Source organism: Rhinopithecus bieti, unplaced genomic scaffold (assembly GCF_001698545.2).
Source record: "Rhinopithecus bieti isolate Rb0 unplaced genomic scaffold, ASM169854v2 scaffold_2723, whole genome shotgun sequence".
Taxonomy (NCBI): domain Eukaryota; kingdom Metazoa; phylum Chordata; class Mammalia; order Primates; family Cercopithecidae; genus Rhinopithecus; species Rhinopithecus bieti.
The window spans coordinates 94733-119085 of NW_016804119.1; the positions used below are offsets into that span (position 1 = coordinate 94733).

At 50.6% G+C, this 24353-nt stretch overlaps 1 protein-coding gene across 1 annotated transcript in view; it reads right to left on the reverse strand.

The window, feature by feature from the left end:
* MYH16 (myosin heavy chain 16) overlaps positions 1-24353 on the reverse strand; it is a 74583-nt gene that overhangs the window by 1753 nt on the left and 48477 nt on the right. The window contains exons 24-40 of the mRNA XM_017864429.1: positions 23493-23579; positions 23126-23271; positions 21584-21674; positions 21061-21117; positions 20001-20087; positions 18389-18634; positions 17108-17225; positions 14761-14888; positions 13704-13900; positions 12048-12180; positions 9398-9614; positions 8522-8658; positions 8323-8426; positions 6832-7024; positions 4701-4904; positions 2976-3101; positions 1142-1312 (exon numbers count right to left, since the gene is read on the reverse strand). Coding sequence (XP_017719918.1) covers positions 1142-1312; positions 2976-3101; positions 4701-4904; positions 6832-7024; positions 8323-8426; positions 8522-8658; positions 9398-9614; positions 12048-12180; positions 13704-13900; positions 14761-14888; positions 17108-17225; positions 18389-18634; positions 20001-20087; positions 21061-21117; positions 21584-21674; positions 23126-23271; positions 23493-23579 — 2442 coding nt within the window. The remainder of the gene's footprint in view (positions 1-1141; positions 1313-2975; positions 3102-4700; positions 4905-6831; positions 7025-8322; positions 8427-8521; positions 8659-9397; positions 9615-12047; positions 12181-13703; positions 13901-14760; positions 14889-17107; positions 17226-18388; positions 18635-20000; positions 20088-21060; positions 21118-21583; positions 21675-23125; positions 23272-23492; positions 23580-24353) is intronic.

The window sequence follows — 24353 nt, forward strand, 5'->3', positions numbered from 1 at the left end:
TTTTTTTTTTTTTTTTTTGAGACGGAGTCTCGCTCTGTCACCCGGGCTGGAGTGCAGGAGTGCAGTGGCCGGATCTCAGCTCACTGCAAGCTCCGCCTCCCGGGTTTACGCCATTCTCCTGCCTCAGCCTCCTGACTAGCTGGGACTACAGGCGCCCGCCACCTTGCCCGGCTAGTTTTTTTTTGTGTGTGTATTTTTTAGTAGAGACGGGGTTTCACCGTGTTAGCCAGGATGGTCTCGATCTCCTGACCTTGTGATCTGCCCGTCTCGGCCTCCCAAAGTGCTGGGATTACAGGCTTGAGCCACCGTGCCTGGCCGGGCTCGGCCTTTTACAGGCCATGCTGTGGTTGTCAAACACTTTCTGTTTAGCCTCAAATTCCCTCCTCTGGAAAATGGGGGTGTCAGGGAGTCAGACAAAATGATGGAACCTTCCGGGCCCTTCCAGCTCTGGCATTTCATGGGGTAAAGACTAAGATTTGTTTTCTTTCAGTGAGTAAAAAAAGGCAAGGAGAATATTGGGGACTACTCTGCTCGAGGCTAAGGACATTCTGGGGAGGAACGTGACAGGGAGGGAAGGAGGAGAGGAGAACTTGAGAGAAATTAGAGCTCTTCTCTCAATTTCCTTTTCTCTTTCTTTCCCTCCCTCCCTTCTTTCTTTCTTTCCTTCTTTTCTCTTTTTTTCTGAGACAGGGTCTGGCTCTGTCACCCAGGCTGAAGTGCAGTAGTGCTGTCATAGCTCACTATAGCCTCAATCTTCTGGGCTCAAGCTAGCCTCCCAACTCAGCCTCCTGAGTAGCTGGGACTACAGGCATGTGCCACTACACCCAGCTAATTTAACTTTTTTTTTTTTTTTTTTTTTTTTTTTTGTAGAGATGGAGGTCTCATTATGTTGCCTTGGCTGGTCTCAAACTCCTGGCCTCAAGCAATTCTCCCGCCTCAGCCTCCTAAAGTATTAGGATTACAGGTGTGAGCCACTGCACCTGGTCCTTTCAATTTCCTCTTCTTTCCTAGCACTTGCATAACCTGATTCTTCATCAAACCCAGGACATGTTTTTTGACAAAAGACAGGCATCTCACACACACACCCCCCACCCCACCAGATCCCCATTCCTCCCTTGGCTGAGCCCTGCATCGCCCTCACCCTGGCCTCCAGCTTCATGATCGTGCGCTTCCCGCCTTTCAGAGCCAGCTGCTCAGCCTCCTCCATCTTGGCCTGCAGGTCTTTGATGGTGACCTCGTAGTTCTTCTTGATCTTCTCCAGGTGCATGCAGTGGTCCTGCTCTTGCCGGAGTTCTTCTGCCATGCGGGCGGCCTGCAAGTGGGGAGAAGAGCAGGAGTTGGAGCTGGGTGCTACCCAGGCTCGTAGCTCCTTTGAGAGATGTGAGAACTTGTCTCCCGGTCTGTAGGAAACCAACTGGTTGACAGGGGGAGCCCCGCTGACATGCCGCTGGGGTTTGGTGGAAGGGGTGCCCTATGCTCCCCTTTGCCCCCGAGAGGGGAGGGGAGCCAAGCTCATGCCTCCCATCTTCACAGACTCCCACCAGCCGGGCACACTCAAGCCAAACCCTACTGACTGCCCTCTCCATAAGGGGCACAGCATGGAGGGTGGGAAAAGCACAGCCTCTGGAGTTGGAAGACCCAGGACTGTGTCCAGCCCTGAGTGACCTTCAGCATGTTGCTTATCCCCTCTCAGTCCCTTTCTCCTTACATTCTTTCTTTTTTTTTTTTTTTTTTTTTTGAGACAGAGTCTCGCTCTGTCACCCAGGCTGGAGTGCTGTGGCCAGATCTCAGCTCACTGCAAGCTCCGCCTCCCGGGTTCACGCCATTCTCCTGCCTCAGCCTCCCGGGTAGCTGGGACTACAGGCGCCGCCACCTCGCCTGGCTAGTTTTTTGTAGTTTTTTTTTTAGTAGAGACGGGGTTTCACCGTGTTAGCCAGGATGGTCTCGATCTCCTGACCTCGTGATCCGCCCGTCTCGGCCTCCCAAAGTGCTGAGATTACAGGCTTGAGCCACCGCGCCCGGCCACATTCTTTCCACAAATGTTCATGAGGGTCTATGGTGGGCCAGGCATGGGCCTGTGCTCTTGGGAGGTAGCAACAAGTAAGACCAGCAATGTTCCTGAACTCCTGGGATTTCCATCAAGTGAGAGGAGCCTGATGATGAAAATCTGTATTCCTTCATCTTCCAGGTGGGGAGTAAACAGAACCCACCACTCGAGGCTGGTGTGAACACCTGAAGGGACACTGGGCTGAGAGCACTTGGGGGCACATCCTGCCAACGTCCTCCTCTGCGCCCCTGGGCTCATCCATCTTCCTTTTACTAGCCCTTCCCTCAAGGCTGTTTGATTTTATTGTTATTGTTATTATTTCATGTTCTGAAACAGGGTCTTGTTCTGTCACCCAGGCTGCAGTGCAGTGGCGGGATCATGACTCACGGCAACCTGAAACTCCTGGGTTCAGGTGATTCTCCCTTCTCAGTCTTGTGAGTAGTTGGGACTACAGGCACATGCCACGACACCCGGCTGATTTTTAACATGTTTAGTAGATGCTATATTGCCCAGGCTGGTCTTGAACTCCTGGCATCAAGCAATCCTGCTGCCTTGGCCTCCCAAAGTGCTGGGATTACAAGTGTGAGCCACGATGCCTGGCCCAAGGCTGTTTTAATGCATCCCATTGCCAAAAAGCCTGCCCAGATGAACCCACTTTGATGGCTTCTTTGATGCAAGACCCAGGGCGTTGTGCTATAATCTTTCACACGATCACCTAGAGCTTGTAATTCTTTCTTTCTTTCATGTGTGTGGCTTTTTAGAAAAGCCTTGGGCTCCTCCAGAGCAGGGCCACATTCTCCCTGGCAGGGAACCATGCTTGGGTCCACAGTGGCCTACAATGGCAGGAGTGGCCTTCCTGCCCAGGCAGCCTGGTCCTCAGCAGGCACCAAAACCCTGCCTGCCAGCAGCAAGGGGCACACGCACTTACGTCCGTCATGGCCTTCTTGGCCCTCTCGTCGGCCGAGCGGAACTCACTGATGAGCTCCTCGTGTTCGTTGGAGATGCGTTGGACATCTGACTCCAGCTTGCGCTTGACCACAAGGAGGCTCTGGTTCTGGAGGAAGAAACGGAGATATAACCATGAGCCAGGAGTCTACATGGGCCTTCCTGTGTCCAGGAAAGAACACAACCTCTGCCAGACATGCTTGCCAGACCCCAACAGGAAATGGCCCTGGGCCCTTTGCGTGGGGTATGGGTCCCTCTCCTGCATTCTTATTTTATTTTATTTTAGGCAGGATCTTGCTGTGTCACTCAGGCTGGATTGTGCAGTCGTGCAGTCACAGCTCACTGCAGCCTCAACCTCTTAGGCTCAAGCAATCCTCCCACCTCAGCCTTCCAAGTACCTGGAACTAGAGATAAGCACCACCACGCCCAACTAATTTTTCATGTTTTAGAGGCAGGGTCTGGCTATGTTGCCTAGGTTGGTCTTGAATTCTTGGCCTCAAGCAGTCCTCCCACCTGTGCCTCCCATAGTGCTGGGATTACAGACGTGAGCCATTGTGCCTGACCAAGATTATATATTTTATTTTATTTTTATTTGTGAGTCAGAGTCTCACTCTGTCGCCCAGGCTGGAGTGCAGTGGCATGATCTTGGCTCACTGCAGCCTCGATCTCCAGGGTTCAAGTGATCCTTGTGCCTCAGCTTCTCAAGTAGCAGCTGGGATTATGGCATGCACCATTACACCTGGCTGATTATTGTATTTTTAGTAGAGATGGGGCTTCATCATGTTGGCCAGGCTGGGATATATATATATATATGTACACACACACACACACACACATATTTAAATAAATATATATATTTTTAAATATATATATTTTTTAGTGGTCAGCTCTGTCACCAGGCTGGAATGGCAGTGGCATGATCTTGGCTCAGCGCAACTTCTGGCCTCCCGGGTTCGAGCAATTCTCCCTGCCTGTCAGCCCTCCTGAGTACTTGGGATTACAGGTGCCTGCAAGCACACCCGGCTAATTTTTGTATTTTTAGTAGAGACGGGGTTTCATGCATGTTGGCGCAGGCTGGTCTCCCGAACTCCTGAACCTCAGTGATCGCCACCCACCTCGTCCCCGTCCCCCAAAGTGGCTGGGATTACAGGTGTGAGCCACTGTGCCCGGCCCAGGCTGGGATATCTTTTATATCCTGGACTTTATTTATTTATTTATTTATTTTTGAGATGGAGTCTCGCTCTGTCGCCCAAGCTGGAGTGCAGTGGCCGGATCTCAGCTCACTGCAAGCTCCGCCTCCCGGGTTCACGCCATTCTCCTGCCTCAGCCTCCCGAGTAGCTGGGACTACAGGCGCCTGCCACCTTGCCTGGCTAGTTTTTTGTACTTTTTTAGTAGAGACGGGGTTTCATCGTGTTAGCCAGGATGGTCTCGATCTCCTGACCTTGTGATCCGCCCGTCTCGGCCTCCCAAAGTGCTGGGATTACAGGCTTGAGCCACCGCGCCCGGCCATATCCTGGACTTTAAAGTCACAATTTTACAAAAAGCTCTGCAGACGAGTTTTGAGGATTTGCTGAGTGGGGTGCACTGCCTGCCTCTGAGTTTTGATGGGGGCTCACATGGTTTGGGCACCATCCTGGCCTCACCCCAGCACCCCCTAACCCCCAGAGTGTGGGTGCAAGTGGCACTGACCCAGGAGCCCTGTCCTACCTGGATGTTGATCTCGTTGTGCCGTTCGGTGATCTCCACCACTTCCTGCTCCAGCAGCTTGCGTGAACGCTCGCTGCCCTCCAGGGCTGAACGCACCTCCTCCAGCTCCGTCTGCAGCAGGCTCAGGCGCCGCTCCTGCAGGTTGTACTGCTCCCGCAGCTCCTCGTGCTGCCTGGCATCCTCGTCCATCTGGACCTGCAAGTCCTGGGGGGCACAGGGACCCAGCCTGAACCCATACACTGGGCCATGGTATGACCTTGGGGGTGGCCAGGCCTGAGGGCGCCGTGACCTTTATCGACTGGGTTCAGCAGGAAACTGGGCAGGTGGGGAGGTCACAGAAGAAGAGTGAGGAACAGACCTGGGCTTGGGGAGTTTATGGTGTGGTGGAACCCCAGCAGGGCCAGGACCCAGGAAGTTATCTAACATGAGGTCAACACGAAGTCAAACCTTTCCCGATGATAGAGCACCTGGTGTTCCCAGCACAGCTTTCTCCAGGAGGCCTCCCCAGTGACCTCAGCCAATCATATTCTAATCCTGCCTAGGCTGATCCCCAGCTCTCTTCTGTCCTCTTATTTCTCTCTCTCTCTTTTTTTTTTTTTTTTGAGATGGAGTCTTGCTCTGTCCCCTAGGTTGGAGTGCAGTGGCATGATCTCGGCTCACTGCAATCTCTGCCTCCCAGGTTCAAGTGATTCTCCTGCCTCACCTTCCCAAGTAGCTGGGATTACAGGTGCCTGCCACCACACCTGGCTAATTTTTTAATTTTTAGTAGAGATGGGTTTTTGCCATGTTGCTCAGGCTGGTCTCAAACTCCTGACCTCAAGCAATCTGCCCACCTCAGCCTCCCAAAGTGCTGGGATTATAGGCGTGAGCCACCGCGCCCAGGCTGTCCTCTTATTTCTCCATAGGACTTATCACCAGTTTTAACAATACAGTTTTATTTTTGTTACTGTCTGCATGGGGATGTTTGTCTGTTTTGCCCACTCTTTGTTTTGTTTTTGAGACAGTCTCACTCTATCACCCAGGCTGGAATGCAGTGGTGTAGTCATAGCTCACAGCAGCCTCCAACTTCTGGGCTCAAGCGATCCTCCCACCTCAGCCTCCTGAGTAGCTGGAACTATAGGCACACACCACCATGCCTGGCTCATTTTATTTTTTGTGGAAATGGGGTCTTGCTATGATGCCCAGACTGGTCACAAACTCAAGCCTGGCCTCAGACAATCCTTTCTCTTCAGCCTCCTGAGTAGCTGGGACTACATGTGAACACCAACTCTGTCCAGCATTGTCTCGTCCACTCTTGGACACCTAAAACAGTACCTGGTTAGGGCATGTCTCCAGTTAGCAAGTGTGGTTCCAGCTCTGTATGCTGTAAAGAACAGCCTCATAATGGAATGATTGTAAAGGGGTCTTCAGCTCTGTTTGTGTTTATTTTTTAAGGCAAGTAGTGGGTATATGAGTTTTGTTGTGTTCTTCATTTCTCTATGTCTGAAATGGTTTATAATAAGTAAAAAATGATTTTACAAATCAAGACAGGACTGGGTGTGGTGGCTCACGCCTGTAATCCCAGCACTTTGGGAGGCTGAGGTGGGCAGATCACCTGAGGTCAGGTGTTGGAGATCAGCCTGGCCAGCATGGTGAAACCCCGTCTCTATTAAAAATACAAAAATTAGCTGGGCGTGGTGGTGGTCACCTGTAATCCCAGCTGCTGCTGCTCAGGAGGCTGAGGCAGGAGAATTGCTTGAACCCGGGAGGTGGAGGTTGCAGTGAGCTGAGATTGCACCACTGCACTCCAGCCTGAGTGACGAGAGCAAAACTCCATCTCAGGAAGGAAGGAAGGAAGGGAGGGAGGGAAGGAGGGAGGGAGGGAGGGAGGGAATCAAGATGAGCTTAACTTCCTGTTTCCCTCCTTTGGTCCATCTTTCCAGTTGTCCAGAATCGGGACTTTTGGTGGTTGAGGGCCTCTTTATATAGTCCCCAAACCTCCTGCTCCCTGGACTGACAGCCACCTCACATTCTCACTCTTATGCCTTTATGCTGGCTGAAGACATGCATTAAGTTACCCCCCTTTAGGCCTTCAGACTCAACCGATGATGGTGTGCCTTGTACCTCGTTTCTCCTCCTCCCAGACCGCTACCTTGATTTGCTGTTGCAGCCTTTTCAGTGTCTTTACAAGTTCGCTGTTGTTCTTGTTGGCATGATCCAGCTGGATTTCCATCTCATTCAGGTCCGTCTCCATCTTCTTCTTGAGCCGAAGTGCCTCTACCCGGCCCTTGGCCTCCGCCTCCAGGCTGGCCTGCAAGGACTCGATTGCCCGCTGGTGGTTCTTCCTGTAAGTCCAAGCAGAGAAGACCTTGGCATACTGGGCTAGCTGTTCAGTCTGTGCTAGGCCTCCCTAGAGAAGAGGTCTCAGCATCAGCATGAATCCAGGCACCATGTTGTGAAATTAAACAAACCCTTAAAAAGGTACAAGACAGGGATGAGGATTTCATGCTTTGCGGAAATAAAAGGAAGGTCATTTTGTTGATTTAGAGTCACTCTGTGGCTCAGGCTCTCATGGAAAAACCATCACATTCTGTGATGGTGCAGTAGTGTGATGATAGCTCACTGCAGCCTTGAACTCTGGGGCTCGAGTGATTTTCCCATCTCAGCCTCCCCAGTAACTGGGACTACAGGCCATGCCACCACACCCAGCTATTTTTTTTTTTTTTGTAGAGTGGGGTTTTGCTATGTTGCCCAGGCTGGTCTCAAACTCCTAAGCTCAAGGGATCCCCCCATCTCAGCCTTCCAAAGTGCTAGGATTACAGGTGTGAGCCACTGCGCCCAGCCAAAATGAAATAACCTTTATGTTTGAATGGATCCCTTTAAGAAAGTGACAAGACAACCCATAGAATGGGAAAAAAATATTTGCAAATCATTACTGATAAGTCTAGTGTTCAGAATATATAAAGAACTCTTACAACTCAACAATAAAGAGAAGCAATCCAATTTTTGAAAGGGGCAAAGAACAGACTTTTCTCCGAAGAAGATATACAAACAGCCAGTAAGCACATAATAGATTTTCTGCTTCATTAGCCATCAAGGCTAAAATACTACACCTAAAGTGTTCATAGGCCAGGCACGGTGGCTAATGCCTGTAATCCCAGCACTTTGGGAGGCCAAGGTGGGCGGATCACTTGAGGTCAGGAGTTCAAGACCAGCCTGGCCAACATGGTGAAACCCTGTCTCTAGTGAAAATACAAAAATTAGCTGGGCACGGTGGCACATGCCTGTGATCCCAGCTACTTGGGAGGCTAAGGCAGGAGAATTGCTTGAACCCAGGAGGTGGAGGTTGCAGTGAGCTTGGATTGCACTACTACACTGTGGCCTAGGCAACAGAGCAAGACTGTGACTCCAAAAAAAAAAAAACCAAAAAAGCAAAAGCCCCAAAACAAAGTGTTCATAAACTAGACACAGTAGTGTGAGGTACAGTCTTTATTTCCATTTTCATAGATGAGGAAACAGGTTCAGCAAGGTTCACCTGAATTGCCCAACGTCATGCAACTAGTAGGTGGAAGAGACCCGGGTTTCTGGACTCTGCTCCGTCACACTGCCCAAGAGTCAGCCTCCCATCCCACCAGCTCCGTACCTGGTAGCCTCAAATTCTTCTTCTTTCTCATGGATTCTCCGGTCGATGTCAGCTTTAACCTGAGCCAGTTCCAACTGAATTCGAATCACCTTGCTCTCTTCAACCTACCAGGAATATAAACATGAGCCTTTCTGGCCAAGAAGGTGTGCAGTGCCTGGCCAAGGGTCCACAGTCCCCAAGGTGATGGCCCCATGGTTACCTCCAGGGAAGACTCAGCTTCTTCCAGGGCCACCTGGAGTTCTTCCTTTTCCATCTCCAATTTTTTCTTCAACTTCTGCAGCTCATGCACACTCCTTCCTCCCTCACCCAGCTGATCAATGAGATCCTTTATCTCCTCTGAGATAGAAATATTCATGTTAATAAGACTCAGCATTCCAGGGTCACGGCAGGTGGCACCATCATTCCTCCATTGGGGTAAGAAGCAGGTCTCCCAAAGTGCCAGGACTGCAGACATGAGCCACCACACCTGGCCATAATCTTATTTCATTGTCATGACAACCTTTTAAGGAGGGTAGAATTATTTCCTCATTTTATTTTATTTATTTATTTATTTTTGGGACCTAGTGTTGCTCTGTTGCCCAGGCTGGAGTACAGTGGCATGATCTCGGCTCACTGCAACCTCCACATCCCAGATTCAAGCGATTCTTCTGCCTCAGCCTCCCAAGTAGCTGGGACTACAGGCGCCCGCCACCATGCCCAGCTAATTTTTTGTATTTTTAGTAGAGACAGGGTTTTACCATGTTGGTCAGGCTGGTCTCAAACTCCTGACCTCAAGTGATCCTCCCGCCTCGGCCTCCCGAAGTGCTGGGATTACAGGCATGAGCCACTGTGCCCGGCTATTTCCTCATTTTATAGATGAGGAAAGTGAGGCACAGAAAGATTGAGCAACTCACCTAAAGTTACACTGCTGAATGCTGAAGTGCTTCTGCAAAGCACTTGCTAGTCAGTCAACAAACATTTATTGAGCACCTACTATGTGCCAGGTACTCAACTGATGATGTGCTCAGGACGAAGGGGACTCTGACTGTGTCCCCATCCCTACAGGCCCATCCCGTCCACCTGCCCTCAGACTCACCCTGCAGGGTCTTACTCTCCTTCTTCACGGACTCTAGATGCTCCAGAGATTCCTCGTAGGCTGTCTTGATCTTGAAGCTCTCCGTCATGTACATGCGGCACTCCTTCTGTGAGCTGTCCAGTTCCACCTGCAGCTCCTCACACTTCTGCTGCCACTCAGCCAGCATCTTGTCAAAGAGCCTCTGCTTCTTGTCCAGGGCAGCGGCTGCCGCATTGGCCTAAGGAAAGTTGGAAATGGCCTCTAGGGGTCCGAACTCCCTGCCTCTGTCCCCTCCTCCCACCCCCTGCAAACGTCTCTTCCTTCCTTCCCTGTCCTCAGTAACTCTTGAGACTACGGACTCCTTGGGAATTGGAATGTAATTCAACATGGCAGAAGCACAGAACAGAGAGTCTGCAAAGAGCTGCATGCCAGTTCTAAAACTTCCACCCTAGAGAGGTGTGGCCTGGGGTGTTCTACCTTATTTTCCCAGGTTAGAATTCTCTCAGGTGTCAAATGAGGAGTTTGGGCCACAGCGGCCTTCCCAGATTTATGACATTCGGCCTAACTCCCCTTAATATATTTCACTGTAATGTAGTAATATACATTACACATCAACTTAAAACAGACTATTCTTAGACTATTTTTCTATAGATTTCATCTTTCTCATAACTCCCTGGCAACTATTTGCTATTGTGCTATATTAGCTTTTGTAAAGTTCTGCTTTGTTTCTTTTGTGAGGTAGCAAAACCTTTTTGAGTTTCAGGACTTTTTTTTTTTTTTTAATTGAGACGGAGTCTCACTCTGTCACCTAGGCTGGAGTGCAGTGGCGTGATCTTGGCTCATCGCAACCTCTGTCTCCCGGGTTCAAGCGATTCTCCTGCCTCAGCCTCCTGAGTAGTTGGGATTATATAGGCATGTGCCACTACACCCGGCTACTTTTTGTATTTTTAGTAGAGATGGGGTTTCACCATGTTGGCCAGGCTGGTCTCAATCTCCTGACCTCAGCTGATCTGCCTGCCTCAGCCTCTCAAAGTGCTGAGATTTCAGGCGTGAGCCACCGTGCCCAGCGTTTTTTTTTTGTTTGTTTCAAGAGATGAGGTCTCACTCTGTCACCCAGGCTGGAGTACAGTGGCATAATCATAGGTAACTGTAGCTTCAGCCTCTTGGACTTAAGCAATCTTCCTACCTCAGCCTCCCAAAGTCCTGGGATGACAAGCGTGAACCACCTTGCCAGAACTTTTTTTCTGAAACCTCTCATATGGATGTGACCTACCTATGTGGCCACTTCATGTGGCCATATTCTTGTACTGGGCTGCATGTGGCCCCTCACAGCCAGCATGAATCATGGTTCCATCTAGACCAAGACCAGGGAGGTGTAGGCCAGTGGAAATCTTATTTAATTCTCATAGACACTGGCAACTCAGTTTAACCAGGGATGCAAGTAGGAATAGTTAGCCACGCAAAGTATATGGGATATAGTTTGTGTAAGAGAGCAGGGAACAGGGAAGGTGCATCATGTAACTTTCTTTTTTTTTTTTTTGGAGCCAGAATCTCGCTCTGTTGCCCAGGCTAAAGGGCAGTGGCACGATCTGGCTCACTGCAACTTCCACCTTCCGGGTTCAAGCGATTCTCCTGCCTCAGCCTCCCAAGTAGCTGGGACTACAGGTGCCCGCTGCCACGTCTGGCTAATTTTTTGTATTTTAGTATAGTCAGGGTTTCACCGTGTTGCCCAGGCTGGTGTCGAGCTCCTGAGCTCAGGCAATCCGCCAGCCTTGGCCTCTCAAAGTGCTAGGATTATAGGCATGAGCCACCATGCCTGGCCGCATCGTGTTACTTTCAGGGCAAATTTTACCCTGCTTATGGTCCTATTTATTTATTCGAGACAGTGTCTCACTCTGTCTGCCAGGCTGGAGTGCAGCGGTGCAATCATAGCTCACTGCAGCCTTGAACCCCTGGTTCAAATGATCCTCATACCTTAGCCTACCAAGTAGTTGGGACCATAGGCATGTGCCACCACACCTGGCTAAATTTTTAATTTAAAGATTTTTGGGGGGCTGGGCACAGTGGCTCAGGCCTGTAATCCCAGCACTTTGGGAGGCCGAGGTGGGTGGATCACCTGAGGTCAGGAGTTCGAGACCAGCCTGGTCAACATGATGAAACCCTGCCTCTACTAACAATACAAAAAATTAGCTGGGTGCGTTGACGGGTACCTGTAATCCCAGCTTCTCAGGAGGCTGAGGAATGAGAATTGCTTGAACTCAGAAGGCAGAGGTTGCAGTGAGCCAAGATCGCGCCACTGTACTCCAGCCTGGGCAATAAGAGCCAAACTCCATCCCCCTTTTTTTTTTTTTTTGAGACAGTGTCTCCCTGTGTTGTTCGGCTGGTCTTGAACTCGTTGGCTCAAGTGATCCTCCTGCCTTGGCTGCCCAGTGTGTTGGGATTAGAGGCATGGGCCACTGTGCTCTTAGATCTCGGGAGAGTTCATGAGCACGTGCTCAAGCAGCAGCCGTGTCCAGCAAGCTCCTGAAGGCACCCCTGCGCTGCACCTTCTTGAACCATGTGTTTCTTCCTGATGACCCCAGACATGTGACAGCCTCACCCTCGCCCTGCTATGGGCTCTCTGCCCCGGTAAATAGGCAGCTAGGCAGCTTTGAGCATTTGACCCTCTCACCTTCTCCAAGTCGATGGTGAGGTCCTCAACTTCTGCCTGGAGTCTCTGTTTATTTTTCTCGAGGGAGGCAGCCCGGGCCTGGGCGGTTTCAGCTGCTTCTTCTGCCTCCTGAAGCCTGGCGGCCAGCTTCCTCCTGCAAATGAGGGCCAGAAGGGCTGTCAAGGAAACACAGGCGCTCACAGGCACCACCTCCACATTGCCAGGGTCAGAGTGTGGTGGGCATGGTACTAAGCTCTGGTGTCAACATTGGAAATAATGCAGAGTGTTTACAGGACAGCCACAGCTGTCCATTCACTCTCTCATTTATTCATTCAACAAACACTTACTTTCTCTACTCTGTGCCAAGGATTGTTGCAGGTGTTAGGGATGCAGCACTGAATAAAACAGGCTAGGATACCTACCCTAACAAACGAAATGTTTGTTCTGGAGCTGGGAGGAGGCACGCAATACATGCCCTATAGAATATAAGCACTGCAGTGACAAATAGAGCCAGGAAGAGGACAGGCAGTCCAGGTGGGAGGGGGTGATAATGTCAAATACAGACTCAGGGGAGACTCTCTGAGAAGGGGACACAGGAGCAAAGGTCTAAGCCAGGGGATGGAGGGGCCCTGAGGGTGTCTGGGACAGAGACAAGCTTAGGGGTTGAGATTTAGGTTTAGCCCAGGAGTGGGAGCCTTGGGGGAACACCAGGCAGTGCCCAGCAGCCTCTATAGCAAAGGCCTGGAGGACAGAGGTGGAAGTCACAGGAAGGCAAATTTAGGCTCAAGGTAAAAAAGAGAGCTTTAGATGAAAATATTGCATCAGCTGGAAGTCACTATGCCTTATTTGCTATCATATTAGCAGAAATTTCAGTGGATGGACGGGACCAGCCAGCAGGCTGGGATCCCGGAAACACTTAGAGCACATGTGCCATTTTCTGTTTAATTTGGCTTTATACAAGAAAAAAATCTGACTATTTTTTCAGAGAATCCAGAAAAGTCTATAGAGGAGTTTGTTAAGTTGACCATGTTCTTTGATTTAACTTGTCATGGATCCCCTCTGCTTCCTGACCCAGGGTGGCTCACTCACAGGGCTTCCCTGCGTGCATGGGCCCAGGGGCATCCAGGCCAGCCTCCTGTTACACCAGAGAGAGGCCCAGAGACACTTCCGTGTCCCCCGTTATTTCCTCAGGTGTCCACTTCTGTAGTTTTTTTTTATTTTTTTAGAGACAGGATACTGCTCTGTTATCCAGGCTGAAGTGCGGTGGCTCAATCATTGCTCACTGCAGCCTCCAATTCCTGGGCTCAAGCAATCCTCCCACTGTAGTCTCCCAAGTAGCTGAGACTACAGGCACGTGCCACCATGCCTGGCTAATTTTGTAATTTTTTGTAGAGACGAGGATCTCACCATGTTGCCCGGGCTGGCCTCAAACTTCTGGGCTCAAGCAATCCTCCCACCTTGGCCTCCCAAAGTGCTGGGATTACAGGCCTGAGCCACCATTTCTGGCCTACAGAGCAGGCTCCTTTGTCCAGATACATTGTCCTCCTCTTAAAGGAGCCTGTGAACGTCCTTCTCCTGGGCTTGGCCCTGGCCTTAGCAGTGACTGACATGGTGGTGAGGCCCCCAGCGCCACCTGCCCAGCCCACCTGGCTCTCCCAGCAGGAGAACCACACTCACTTGGTCTCCTCCAGCTCCTCTGTCCTCTGGATGGCATCAGTCTCGTATTTGGTCCTCCAGGTGGTGACCTCCGTGTTGAGTTTGGATACAAGGCGCTGTAGCTCCGACTTGCCTCCCTGCTCCTCCTCCAGCTGCTCCTTTACTAGGTCCAGGTCGTGTTTGGTGTTGGCCAGGCTCACCACGGCGGTGCTGCGAGACTGTGGGGACCAGCGTGTCAGGGGCCCGTGGGGACTTTCCGCAGCCCACAGGGCCACCACTTAGATACACATAACACTGGAGCAGCAGTGATGGCAGGTGAAAGGGGGAAGAGACACATGATCCCACAATCCAAACCACTGGGTTTTAATTTTCATCCTGTGACTTCTTCTCATTCTATTATTGTCCACAAGGATATGTAATTTCATTTAGTCACATCACATCCTACAGTTTTGTAGTTAGCTTTTTTACTTGCTACAATATCAAATGCTTTTTGTGCTCCTTTGACATCTTCATAATCTGTAACTTTCTTTAGCTGGGACTATAGGTGTACACCACCATACCTGGAAACTTTTTTTTTTTTTTTTTTTTCTCTCTGAGACTGAGTTTCACTCTTGTTACCCAGGCTGGAGTGCAATGGTGCGATCTTGGCTCCCTGCAACCTCCGCCTCCGCCTGTCTCAGCCTCCCGAGTAGCTGGGATTACAGACACCACCACACCCAGCTAATTTTTATATTTTTAGTAAAGACCGGGTTTTGCCATGTTGGCCAGACTGGCCTTGAACTCCAGACCTCAGCTGATCCACCCACCCTGGCCTCTCAAAGTGCTGGGATTACAGGCATGAGCCACCACGCCCAGCCAACTTTTTTATTTTTTATTTTGGTAGAGACAGGGTTAGCAGGGGTTGCGGGGGGCGGGTCTTGCTGTGTTGTTCAGGCTGGTCTTGAACTCCTGGCCTTAAGCGAACCCCACCTAAGCTTCCTAAAGTGCTGGGATTACAGCCATGCGCCACCAAACCCAGCTGTAACCTGTAACTTTAAGGAGGCAGCTGTCTCCACCACAACCCCACCCCCAAACAAACCTTTGACTCTTCATCCAGCTGCCTCTTGTAATCATCCACTTGTGACGTCAGGGATGTCTTTATCCGTAGGATTTGGTTGAGCCGGCTCTGGGACTCCTCATATTCCCTGCTCAGTTCACTATTTTCAGCTGGGTGAGAAGGGAATGGAAGAAATATTGGCTGGTTCCCCAGCCAGAGCCTAAGTTCCCCAGGGCATTGCTCCTAAAGTACCCAATAAATATGGTGACTTGGCCAATGGAGCTGGAATGGGGAGCACGGTGGATCACTCTAGCCTCCAAATTAAGTGAGCCCAGGAGAAAGGCAAGTGCTCAAGGGTTGCCAAGATCCAGGTAACCTGCATGGACTTAGGGGCCTCACATAATGAAACCCCCATCTCCTACATGTCAGGAGATGCAGTGGAGGAGTTTGGAGAAACAGTGGGATAGAGACTATTTCCTTTGTAAAACGTATTTGTCACCATTCCAGAACCTACACTCCTGTCAATTGTGGGATGATTACTGGAGCCAGAGGCCAGGAAGAAGTTCATGAGCCCGAGAGAAAAAGCAAGGATTTCCAGTTCTACCCTGTAAGTCACTGAGCTCACTGAGCTGCACTTTTCTTATCCATCAAGTGGGGATATTGATTTTTTTTTTTTTTTTTGAGACGGAGTCTCGCTCTGTCACCCATGCTGGAACGCAGTGGCGTGATCTCAGCTCACTGCAAGCTCCGCCTCCTGGGTTCACACCATTCTCCTGCCTCACCCTCCTGAGTCGCTGGGACTACAGACGCCTGCCACCATGCCTGGCTAATTTTTTGTATTTTTTTTTTAGTAGAGACGGGGTTTCACCGTGTTAGCCAGGATGGTTTCGATCTCCAGACCTCGCGATCCGCCCGCCTCGGACTCCCAAAGTGCTGGGATTACAGGCATGAGCCACCGCACCCAGCCTTTTTTTTTTTTTTTTTTTTTTTTGGAGACTGAGTTTCACTCTTGTCACCCAGGCTGGAGTGCAGTGGCATGCTCTCGGCTCACTGCCACCTCTGCCTTCCAGGTTCAAGTGATTCTCCTACCTCAGCATCCCAAGTAACTGGGATTACAAGCATGTGCCACCACGCCCAGCTAATTTTTTTTTTGTATTTTTAGTAGAGACCTGGTTTCACCACGTTGGCCAGGCTGGTCTCGAACTCCTGACCTCAAGTGATCTGCCCACCTCGGCCTCTGAAAGCACTGGGATTACAGGCATGAGCCACTGTGCACGGCCTGATATTGATTTTTTTTTTTTTTTTTTTTTTTAGGTGGAGTCCTGCTCTGTTGCCCAGGCTGGAGTGCAGTGGCACAATCATAGCTCATCGCAGCCTTGAACTCCTGGGCTTAAGCGATCCTCCCGCCTCAGCCTCCCAAGTAGCTGGGACCACAAGTGTGCGCCACCACACCCAGCTATTTAAAAAAATTGTTTTGTAGAGATGAGGGTCTTGCTATGTTGCCCAGGCTGGTCTCAAACTCCTGGCCTCAAGTAATCCTCCCTCTTTGGCCTCCCAAAGTGCTGGAATTACAAGTGTGAGCCACTGCACCCAGCCAGGATGTTGTCAAAGAATTCCAAACGTGAGAAATAAGGCGAAAGGATGCCTGCAAGTTCTCTTGATGTCACACCGGAGCACTAACAGGCCCACCTGCAGACTATTTAGTTCTCTAAGGAAATGTCCCTTTGTTTGACTTACTCTTTACCCCTGTGTTATTAGAGCACAGCTTCTGCAAAGTTAGAAATTAACTTATACATTGATAAATTGCCAGTTATTTTTGTTACAGAGATGGAAAGATGCATCTCTATGACAAAGGTGTGTTTCTTCCAGCAGGGGGGGGAAGAAAAACCCTAAACTAAACCCGAGGTTACAGTATTAGTGTCCATAGGATATTAACTAGTTCTGCATCTAACTTAGCAAAGTTATTTTAGCATTTCTTTTCCCAGCTGAAATCTCTGCCTTTTAAATGCTCTTTGAAGACAGCTTTACCGTTTTTTCTGGTTCCCTCATTAAGGAGTTAAATAAATCCTTGACACATGTTCGCTTTCTATTGGTATGTGGGTCATGTTTAAAAATGTTTGAAAATTGTATTTTGTCAGCATGAATGCCTCTCCTGCTGATCTCACCGGGAAGGTGAGAGGACGGATACGAAAACGAGTTGAATTGTGTTCCCTGTTTTGCACTGTAAAGATGTTACTTGAAATATTCAGCAGGTGGAATAAAATCTCCTTGTCTCATCACGAGGGGTTTGGATGGGAATCTTCCAAGGCCAAGAAAGCTGTTTCCTTGAGCATCCCAGTTCCTTTCCATGCACTGCTCCTTAGCAAGCTTCAGGGCAGAGAGGGCTCACCTTGGAGGCGGGTCCTGATGGCATTGATTTCTGCCTGGTTTCGCTCTAGCTCTGCCACCTTCGCATTGGCTTCTGATAAGCTGTCTTCCAGCTTTCTGACGTGGGCCTCAGCATTCATCTGCTTAGGAAGGAAGAACTCAGTGGGGAAGTTGCGGGTGGGGGAGGCCAAGCCCTCCCTACTTTCCCCTTGATTTTTGCCCTGTTCCTCCTGTGTGCCTCCCAGGCTACCTGCCTAGTCCTTCTAGAATGCCCCTGTCTCAGAAACCCCAAATGGCTCACCACTGCTTTTTCTTTTATTTCTTTTTTTTTTTTTTTTTTGAGACAGGGTGTCACTATATCACCGAGGCTGGAGTGTGTAGATGCAATCATAGCTCACTGTAGCCTCGACATCTTGGGCTCAAGCCATCCTCTCACCACAGCCTCCTGAGTAACTGGGACCACAGGTGCATGCCACCATACCTGGCTAATTATTTTATTTTTTGTAGAGACAAGGTTTCACTGCATTGCCCAGGCTGGTCTTGAACTGGGCTCAAGTGATCTGCCTGCCTTGGCCTCTCAAAGTGCTGGGATTATAGGCATTAGCCACTGTGCCTGGCCTGTTGAGCATTTCTTATGTGCCAGAAACTATTGCAGCCCTCACAATAGCACTCTAAGGTGGGGATTATGACAACTGTCTTCATGTTATAGATGAAGAAATTGAAGCACAGGTTATTTTTATTTTTTATTTTTATTTTTTGAGACAGAGTCTCGCACTGTCGCCCGGGCTGGAGTGCAGTGGCACAATCTCAGCTTACTGCAACCTCTGCCTCCCAGGTTCAAGCAATTTTTGTATTTTTAGTAGAGACAGGGTTTCGCCATGTTGGCCAGGCTGGTCTGGAACTCCTGACCTCAGGAAATCCGCCTGCCTCAGTCTCCCAAAGTGCTGGGATTACAGGCGTAATCCATTGTGACCAGCAGGTTATTTTATTTTATTTTAGAGACAGGGTCTCACTCTGTTGCTCGGGCTGGAGTGCAGTGGCACAATGATATTCACTTCACTGCAGTTTCAACCTCCTGGGCTCAAGCAATCCTCCTGCCTCAGCCTCCTGAGTAGCTAGGACTACAGGCGCATGCTACCATCCCTGGGTAATTTTATTTTTTGAAGAGATGAGGTCTGACTATGTTGTCCAGGTTGGTCCCCAACTCCTGGCCTCTCAAAAGCGATACTCCTGCCTCAGCCCTCCAAAGTGCTGGGATTACAGGAGTGAGCCACTGTGCCCGGCCCACAATTAGGTTATTCACCTTGGACTTCTGTATTGTCTCCACGCTGGCACTGAGGTCGTCAATCTCGGCCTTCATGACCTGTTTATCCTTCTCCAGCTTGGACTTGACCCTCTGCAGGCTCTCCACATGCTCTGTCAGCTCGGCCATGGAGTCCATGTGCTTCTTGCGCAGCGTGGAGGCCGTCGCCTCACTCTGCAGGGCGGCCTCTTCCAGCTCCCGCCGCAGCTTCAGCAGCTCAGCCTCCCGCTTGCGGTTCTGCTCGATCTGGGGTAGAAGAGGAGCGGCTTAGCAGAAATGGCCAGTGCCAGCCTTTTTGGGGTGGACACTGCCCAGCTGCTCGGTGGTTCCCTGATTTTCCTGCACCTCGCTGAAAGAAGTCCTGCTTAGCCTTTGTGGGGCGGGGGTTGCCCACAGGAATTGTTTAGGGAGTGTTGTGTGTTAAATTGTACCCTTCAAAAAGATATACTCAAGTCCTAACCGTGGGTACCTGTGAATGGGACCTGATTTGGAAATAGCGTCTTTGCAGAGGGAGCTAGTTAAGATGTCATACTGGATTAGGGTGGGCCCTAATCTAATGACTAATGTCCTTTTTTTTTTTTTTTTTTTTTTTTTGAGAAGCAGTTTCACACTTGTTGCCCAGGCTGCAGTGCAGTGGCACGATCTCAGCATGCTGCAACCTCTGCCTCCTGGGTTCAAGTGATTCTCCTGCCTCAGCCTCCCAAGTAGCTGGGATTACAGGTGCCTGTCACCATGCCCAGCTAATTTTTTTTTGTTTTTAGTAGAGATGGGGTTTTACCATGTTGACCAGGCTGGTCTCGAACTCCTGACCTCAGGTGATCCACCCACCTCAGCCTCCCAAAGTGCTGGGAGTACAGGCGTGAGCCACCGCACCTGGCCGGGCTCTCAGATTTCTACTCACTATATTCCTGCCCTAATCATTCCAGGTCCAGGTACTGACAACTAGGATCAGCTCCACAGTCCACTGAGATTGTCCAGACTGGCCAGTCAGGAGCCTGTTCACCCTGCCTCACCTGTTCCTTCCAATGGGAGCCAGAGTAAAGGCCTTTGCCTACATTTCTCCCCTGGCCATCTGCCTCCTAACCAGCCTCAGTGCCTCTCTGGCCCTGCGTGGCCTGCTGTGCCCTGTCTTCTTGGGAACTGTGAGTAGCAAACTCTTTCTGTTTGTTTTCAAGAGACAGGGTCTTGCTCTGTCACCCAGGCTGGAATGCAGTGGTGCCATCATGGCTCACCACAGCCTCAACCTCCCTGGGCTCAAGTGATCCTCCTTCTTTAGCCTTTTGAGTATCTGGAACTACAGGAATGTGCCACCATGCCCAGCTACCTTTTTTTTTTCCTTTTTGAGAGATGGGCTTTTGCTGTGTTGCCCAGGCTGGTCAGAAACCCCTGGGCTCAAGTGAGCCTTCTGCCTTTGCCTCCCCAGGTGTTGGGATTACAGGCATGAGCCACTGCTCCAGGCCTCATTTTTAAATTATTAATTGGTTTCTCCTCAAGTCTGTCTCAGGAACCTAGCAAGGATGAACTGGTCTTGATCCCACTGCTTACAGTCCGGCATTTTTTCTCCCTACATGCGGGCAGGGCTGGGGGTTTCTGGGCCCCCTGGGATGGGTACCTGAGCCGACGTGGCTCCACCCGCTTCCTCCAGCCTGTCACTGAGGTCTTCGAGATCCCGGGACAGGTCACTGCGTTGTTTCTCCACCTGGGATGGAAAGTTTTGTTTTGAGATAGAGCCTTCCTCTGTGGCCCAGGCTGGAGTGCAGCAGCACCATCTCGACTCACTGCAACCTTCACCTGCCTGGCTCAAACAATCCTCTAACCTCGCCTCCCGAGTATCTGCGACTACAGGCACGTGTCATCACACCCAGCTAATTTTTAAAGTTTTTGTTGAGATGGGTTTTCACCATGTTGTCCAGGCTGGTCTCCTGGTCTCAACTGATCCTCCTGCCTTGATCTCCCAAGGTATCTGGATTACAGGCATGAGCCACTGTGCCTGGCCATGGGATGAGATTTAATGATACCAATGATAATTACCCAGGGCTCCTTTTTCTCCAGTAAAGAGCATGATGACTGCTTCACCTTTGAGAAGCCAGGATTCTGTGCCTGGGGGCCTTGTGCCCTGCCGGTCATCAGTGAAGGACACCGTCTTCCCCACACTGGGTGAGCATTAGTGCCCATCTTACCCGCCACCTGTCCAATTTGGCTGAATTTGGGGTTAGGTACACTGTGATTTGTCTCCCACCAGCTTTCTGGGCTCATGTCCTGTAGGATCCCCACCCTCAAGCCTCCCTCCATGCTCTGCTCTTACGAACACGTGCTTTCTCTGTTTATACCTTCATCCCAATGAAGGTAGGTGCTATCTTATTCCCTTTGCCCAGTCCTTCCTCCCTATGTCTACCTGTTGAATTCCATCTTTGAGGTCAAGTGTTCCCTCCCCCATCTCTCCCAGGTAGAACCAGCGTCTTCTCCTCTGGACTCAAGCCTTTCACGTAATGATTAATGTGAATGTGCAGTTCAGTCTCTGGCACACAGCAGGTGCTCAAGAAGCAACTAGACTTTTTTGCTGGACACCTGCCTTCTCTACTGGTTTCCTTAGCGGAGGTTTCTATCCATGGTTGGATGTATGGCTGCCGTTACGTCTTTTGACTCAAGAAGGGGAAACATATTTCATTTACCTTGGCTCTCATGGCCCTCTCAGCTTCTAATTCTTCCTCCAGCTCTTCAATTCGGGCCTAGCAGACAGAGAAGGGAGGGGATCCATCTCTTCCAGGCAAAGCTAGTAAGTTAGCCCAAAGTTAGTAAGTTCCAGCCTTTTAGGATGGAAAATAGGGATGTGAGAATATGATAGCCACTGTCAAAAGCAGAGAGAGGCAGATCCCAGAGAGCACGCGCAAAGGCCCCGGGGCAGGCAGGAGTGGACCTGGCATGCGTGACACCCAGCCAGGAGCCAGCATGGCTGGATAGAGTGGAGGGAAACACTCGGTAATAAGGTCAGGCAGGGAGCAGTTGGAGGGCCTCATAACCATGGTAGGGACTTTGGATTTCACCCCTAGTGAGGGGAACGTGGGTCCATCTCCAAGGACTCTATGGCACTCTCGCTCCTCAGGAAACCTCAGCCACCAAGTAGCTGATGCGAACAAAGGGTTCAGAGAAGTGCATTTCTGACAGAGAGCTCATGCTTCTTGGTCCTGGACATACCTGGTGCTCCTTCAGTTTCCTCTGCAGCGTGGAATTCAGAGACTGCTCATCCTCGTATTTCGAGTTGACAGAGTTTATTTCCAAATCCCTCCTGCAAGGGAAGGGTTGGTCTCCTGAGGAAAGGCTCTGAGGGCAGACCAGCGAGCTGGTGAGGGAATGGCGCCTGGGCTGCCAGAGGAGGCCTTGAACCTGCCGAAACGCACCCATTTCCCAGCCTCTTCTGGCCTTCTGTGGTGACAGCCCAGAAGGTCTCACGCTACAGAGCAGTTAGACCCCTGAATGAGCTCCTCAAGCATTTCATCATTCATTCATTCATTCACATATTTACTCATGTGACACTTTTTTTTTTTTTTTTTTTTGAATGGAAGTTCGGCATCTGTCGCCCAGGCTGGAGTGCAGTGGCCGGATCTCAGTCACTGCAAGCTCTGCTCCGGGGTTTACGCCATTCTCCTGCCTCAAGCCTCCCGAGTAGCTGGGGACTACAGCCCACACCCAGCACGGCTAGTTTTTGTATTTTTTAGTAGAGACGGGGTTTCACCCGGTGTTAGCCAGGATGGTCTCCATCTCCTGACCTCGTGATCCACCCGTCTCGGTCCTCCAAAGTGCTGAGATTACAGCTTGAAGACACTGCGGCCAATCCGCCGACACTTTTTTTTTTTTTTTGAGCAGGAGTCTCGGCTCTGTCGCCCCGGACTGGAGTGCAGTGGCCAGAATCTCGGCTCCACTGCAAGTCCGCCTCCCGGGTTTACGCATTTCTCCGGCCTTAGCCTTCCGAGTAGCTGGGACTACAGGCGCCCGCCACCATCGCAACCCGGTAGTTTTTGTATTTATTAGTAGAGACGGCAGGATTTCACCAAGTGTTAGCCAGGATGGTCTCGATCTCCTGAACCTCGTGATCCGCCGTCTCGGCCTCCCAAAGTGCTGGGATTACAGGCTTGAGCCACCGCGCCCGGCCGACACTTTTTTTTTGAGACAAGGTGTTGCTCTGTCACCCAGAATGCAGTGCAGTGGTATGATCATGGCTCACTGCAGCCTTGACCTCCTGGGCTTATATGATCCTCCCACCTTAGCCTCTCTGGTAGCTGGGGCCACAGGCTGGCTCAATCATGCCCAGTTAATTTTTGTAATTTTTGTAGAGATGGGGTCTTGCTACATTGCCCAGGCTGGTCTTGAGCTCCTGGCCTCAAAGCCATCCTCCCGCCTTGGCCTCCCAAAGTGCTGGGATTACAGGCATGAGCCACTGTACCCGACCTGGTCACAGGCTTTTATGATGCCTCCCTGCCTTGCTGAGTCCTCAGTGTTCCCTGGGATGGTGGTGCTGGCCTCCTCCCCAGTGCCCACCAGGTATTGTGTGATGTTGGGCGTTCCCTGTGGACAGGGCAGCCCCTACCTCTCTGCATATCTTCCATGCCTGGCAGGTACTTGGGACGTGCATGAATGTATGTGAGGCCCTCCGTACAGTGACTGGCTCCTGGCACCCTCCAGGCAACTCCAGCTATTGCTACAATTGTGACGGACAGAATGAACGATGACAAGACATACTTTTTCACCACCTCCTCGAGATCCAGCTTGGAACGCTCCATCTCATTGAGGTTGTCGATGGTCATCTTCAGGTCACTCTCAGCTTTCCGACGAGCCTTTTCCACCTCTGCCCGGATTTTCTTTTCCTGCTCCCAGTTATCCTCCAGCTATGGAGACAAGAACAGCAAGAGAAGGTAGATGAGGAGAGTCTGAGGTCAAAAAGCAAGAAGGAACCAGACTGGGTCCGATCCTTTAGCTGTGGCATCAGAAGGGCCCTCACACCCTGGGGGATGTGTTGGACCAGTTCTCAAAACTTATCTTCAGACCCCGTAGCCCCAGAGGGATCTGGCCTTGGAGTTGTAAAGGCGGCCATGGCAATGGGTATTACCTCGTGGATCTGTGTGCTCAGCTTGCTGTTATTCTTGGTCAGGTGGTTCACCTTGTCCTCCTCAGCCTGTAGGTCATCCAGAGTTTTCTAGAAGGATAGATACACACGTGAGTGCCGTGAGGCCCAGTGGGAGCAGCTAAACAGTCCTGATCCTCAGTCATCACTTCTGAGCTGTGCAGCTCCCAGGCTTTGGGGAGTTCAGTTGACTTTGGCGAGTAGGTACTGAGCACCTGCTCCTGGGTGTGGGTGAGGCCCGAGCAGATGGACCAGAGTCACCCATCAGGGAGGTCAATTGCTTGAACCAGGGAAGTTGAGGCTGCAGTGAGCTATGATCATACTACTGCACTCCAGCCTGGGTGACAGAGTCAGACCCTGTCTCTACAAAAAATACAAAAATTAGCCAGGTGTGGTGGCACATGTCTGTAGTGCCAGCTGCTCAGGAGACTGAGGCAGGACGATCATGAGCCCAGCAGGTTGGGGCTGCAGTGAGCTATGATGGCACCACTGTATTTCAGCCTGAGCAACAGTGGGACCTTATCTCTGATTCCCCAGGGGGCATATGGGAAATAGGTGGGGTGCTTCTGGTTGTCACAGTGATTGGAGGCCCCTCTGACATTTAGTGGATGACTCCAGCGATGCTGGACATCCCATTTTGCTCTTGGACCATCTGGTACCATGAAGAAGAATTCTGTAGAACACATTCCTGATGTCCCACCCAGGCACTCACGTGAGTAAAACAACCATTTCTACTCTTCTAAACCTAGAGCCTAGCACCCTTTTACATGTAACTCAATGTTCTTTTTCATTTAATATGCACTACAATTTTTGTTTTTTTGAGATAGGATCTCACTCCGTCACTCA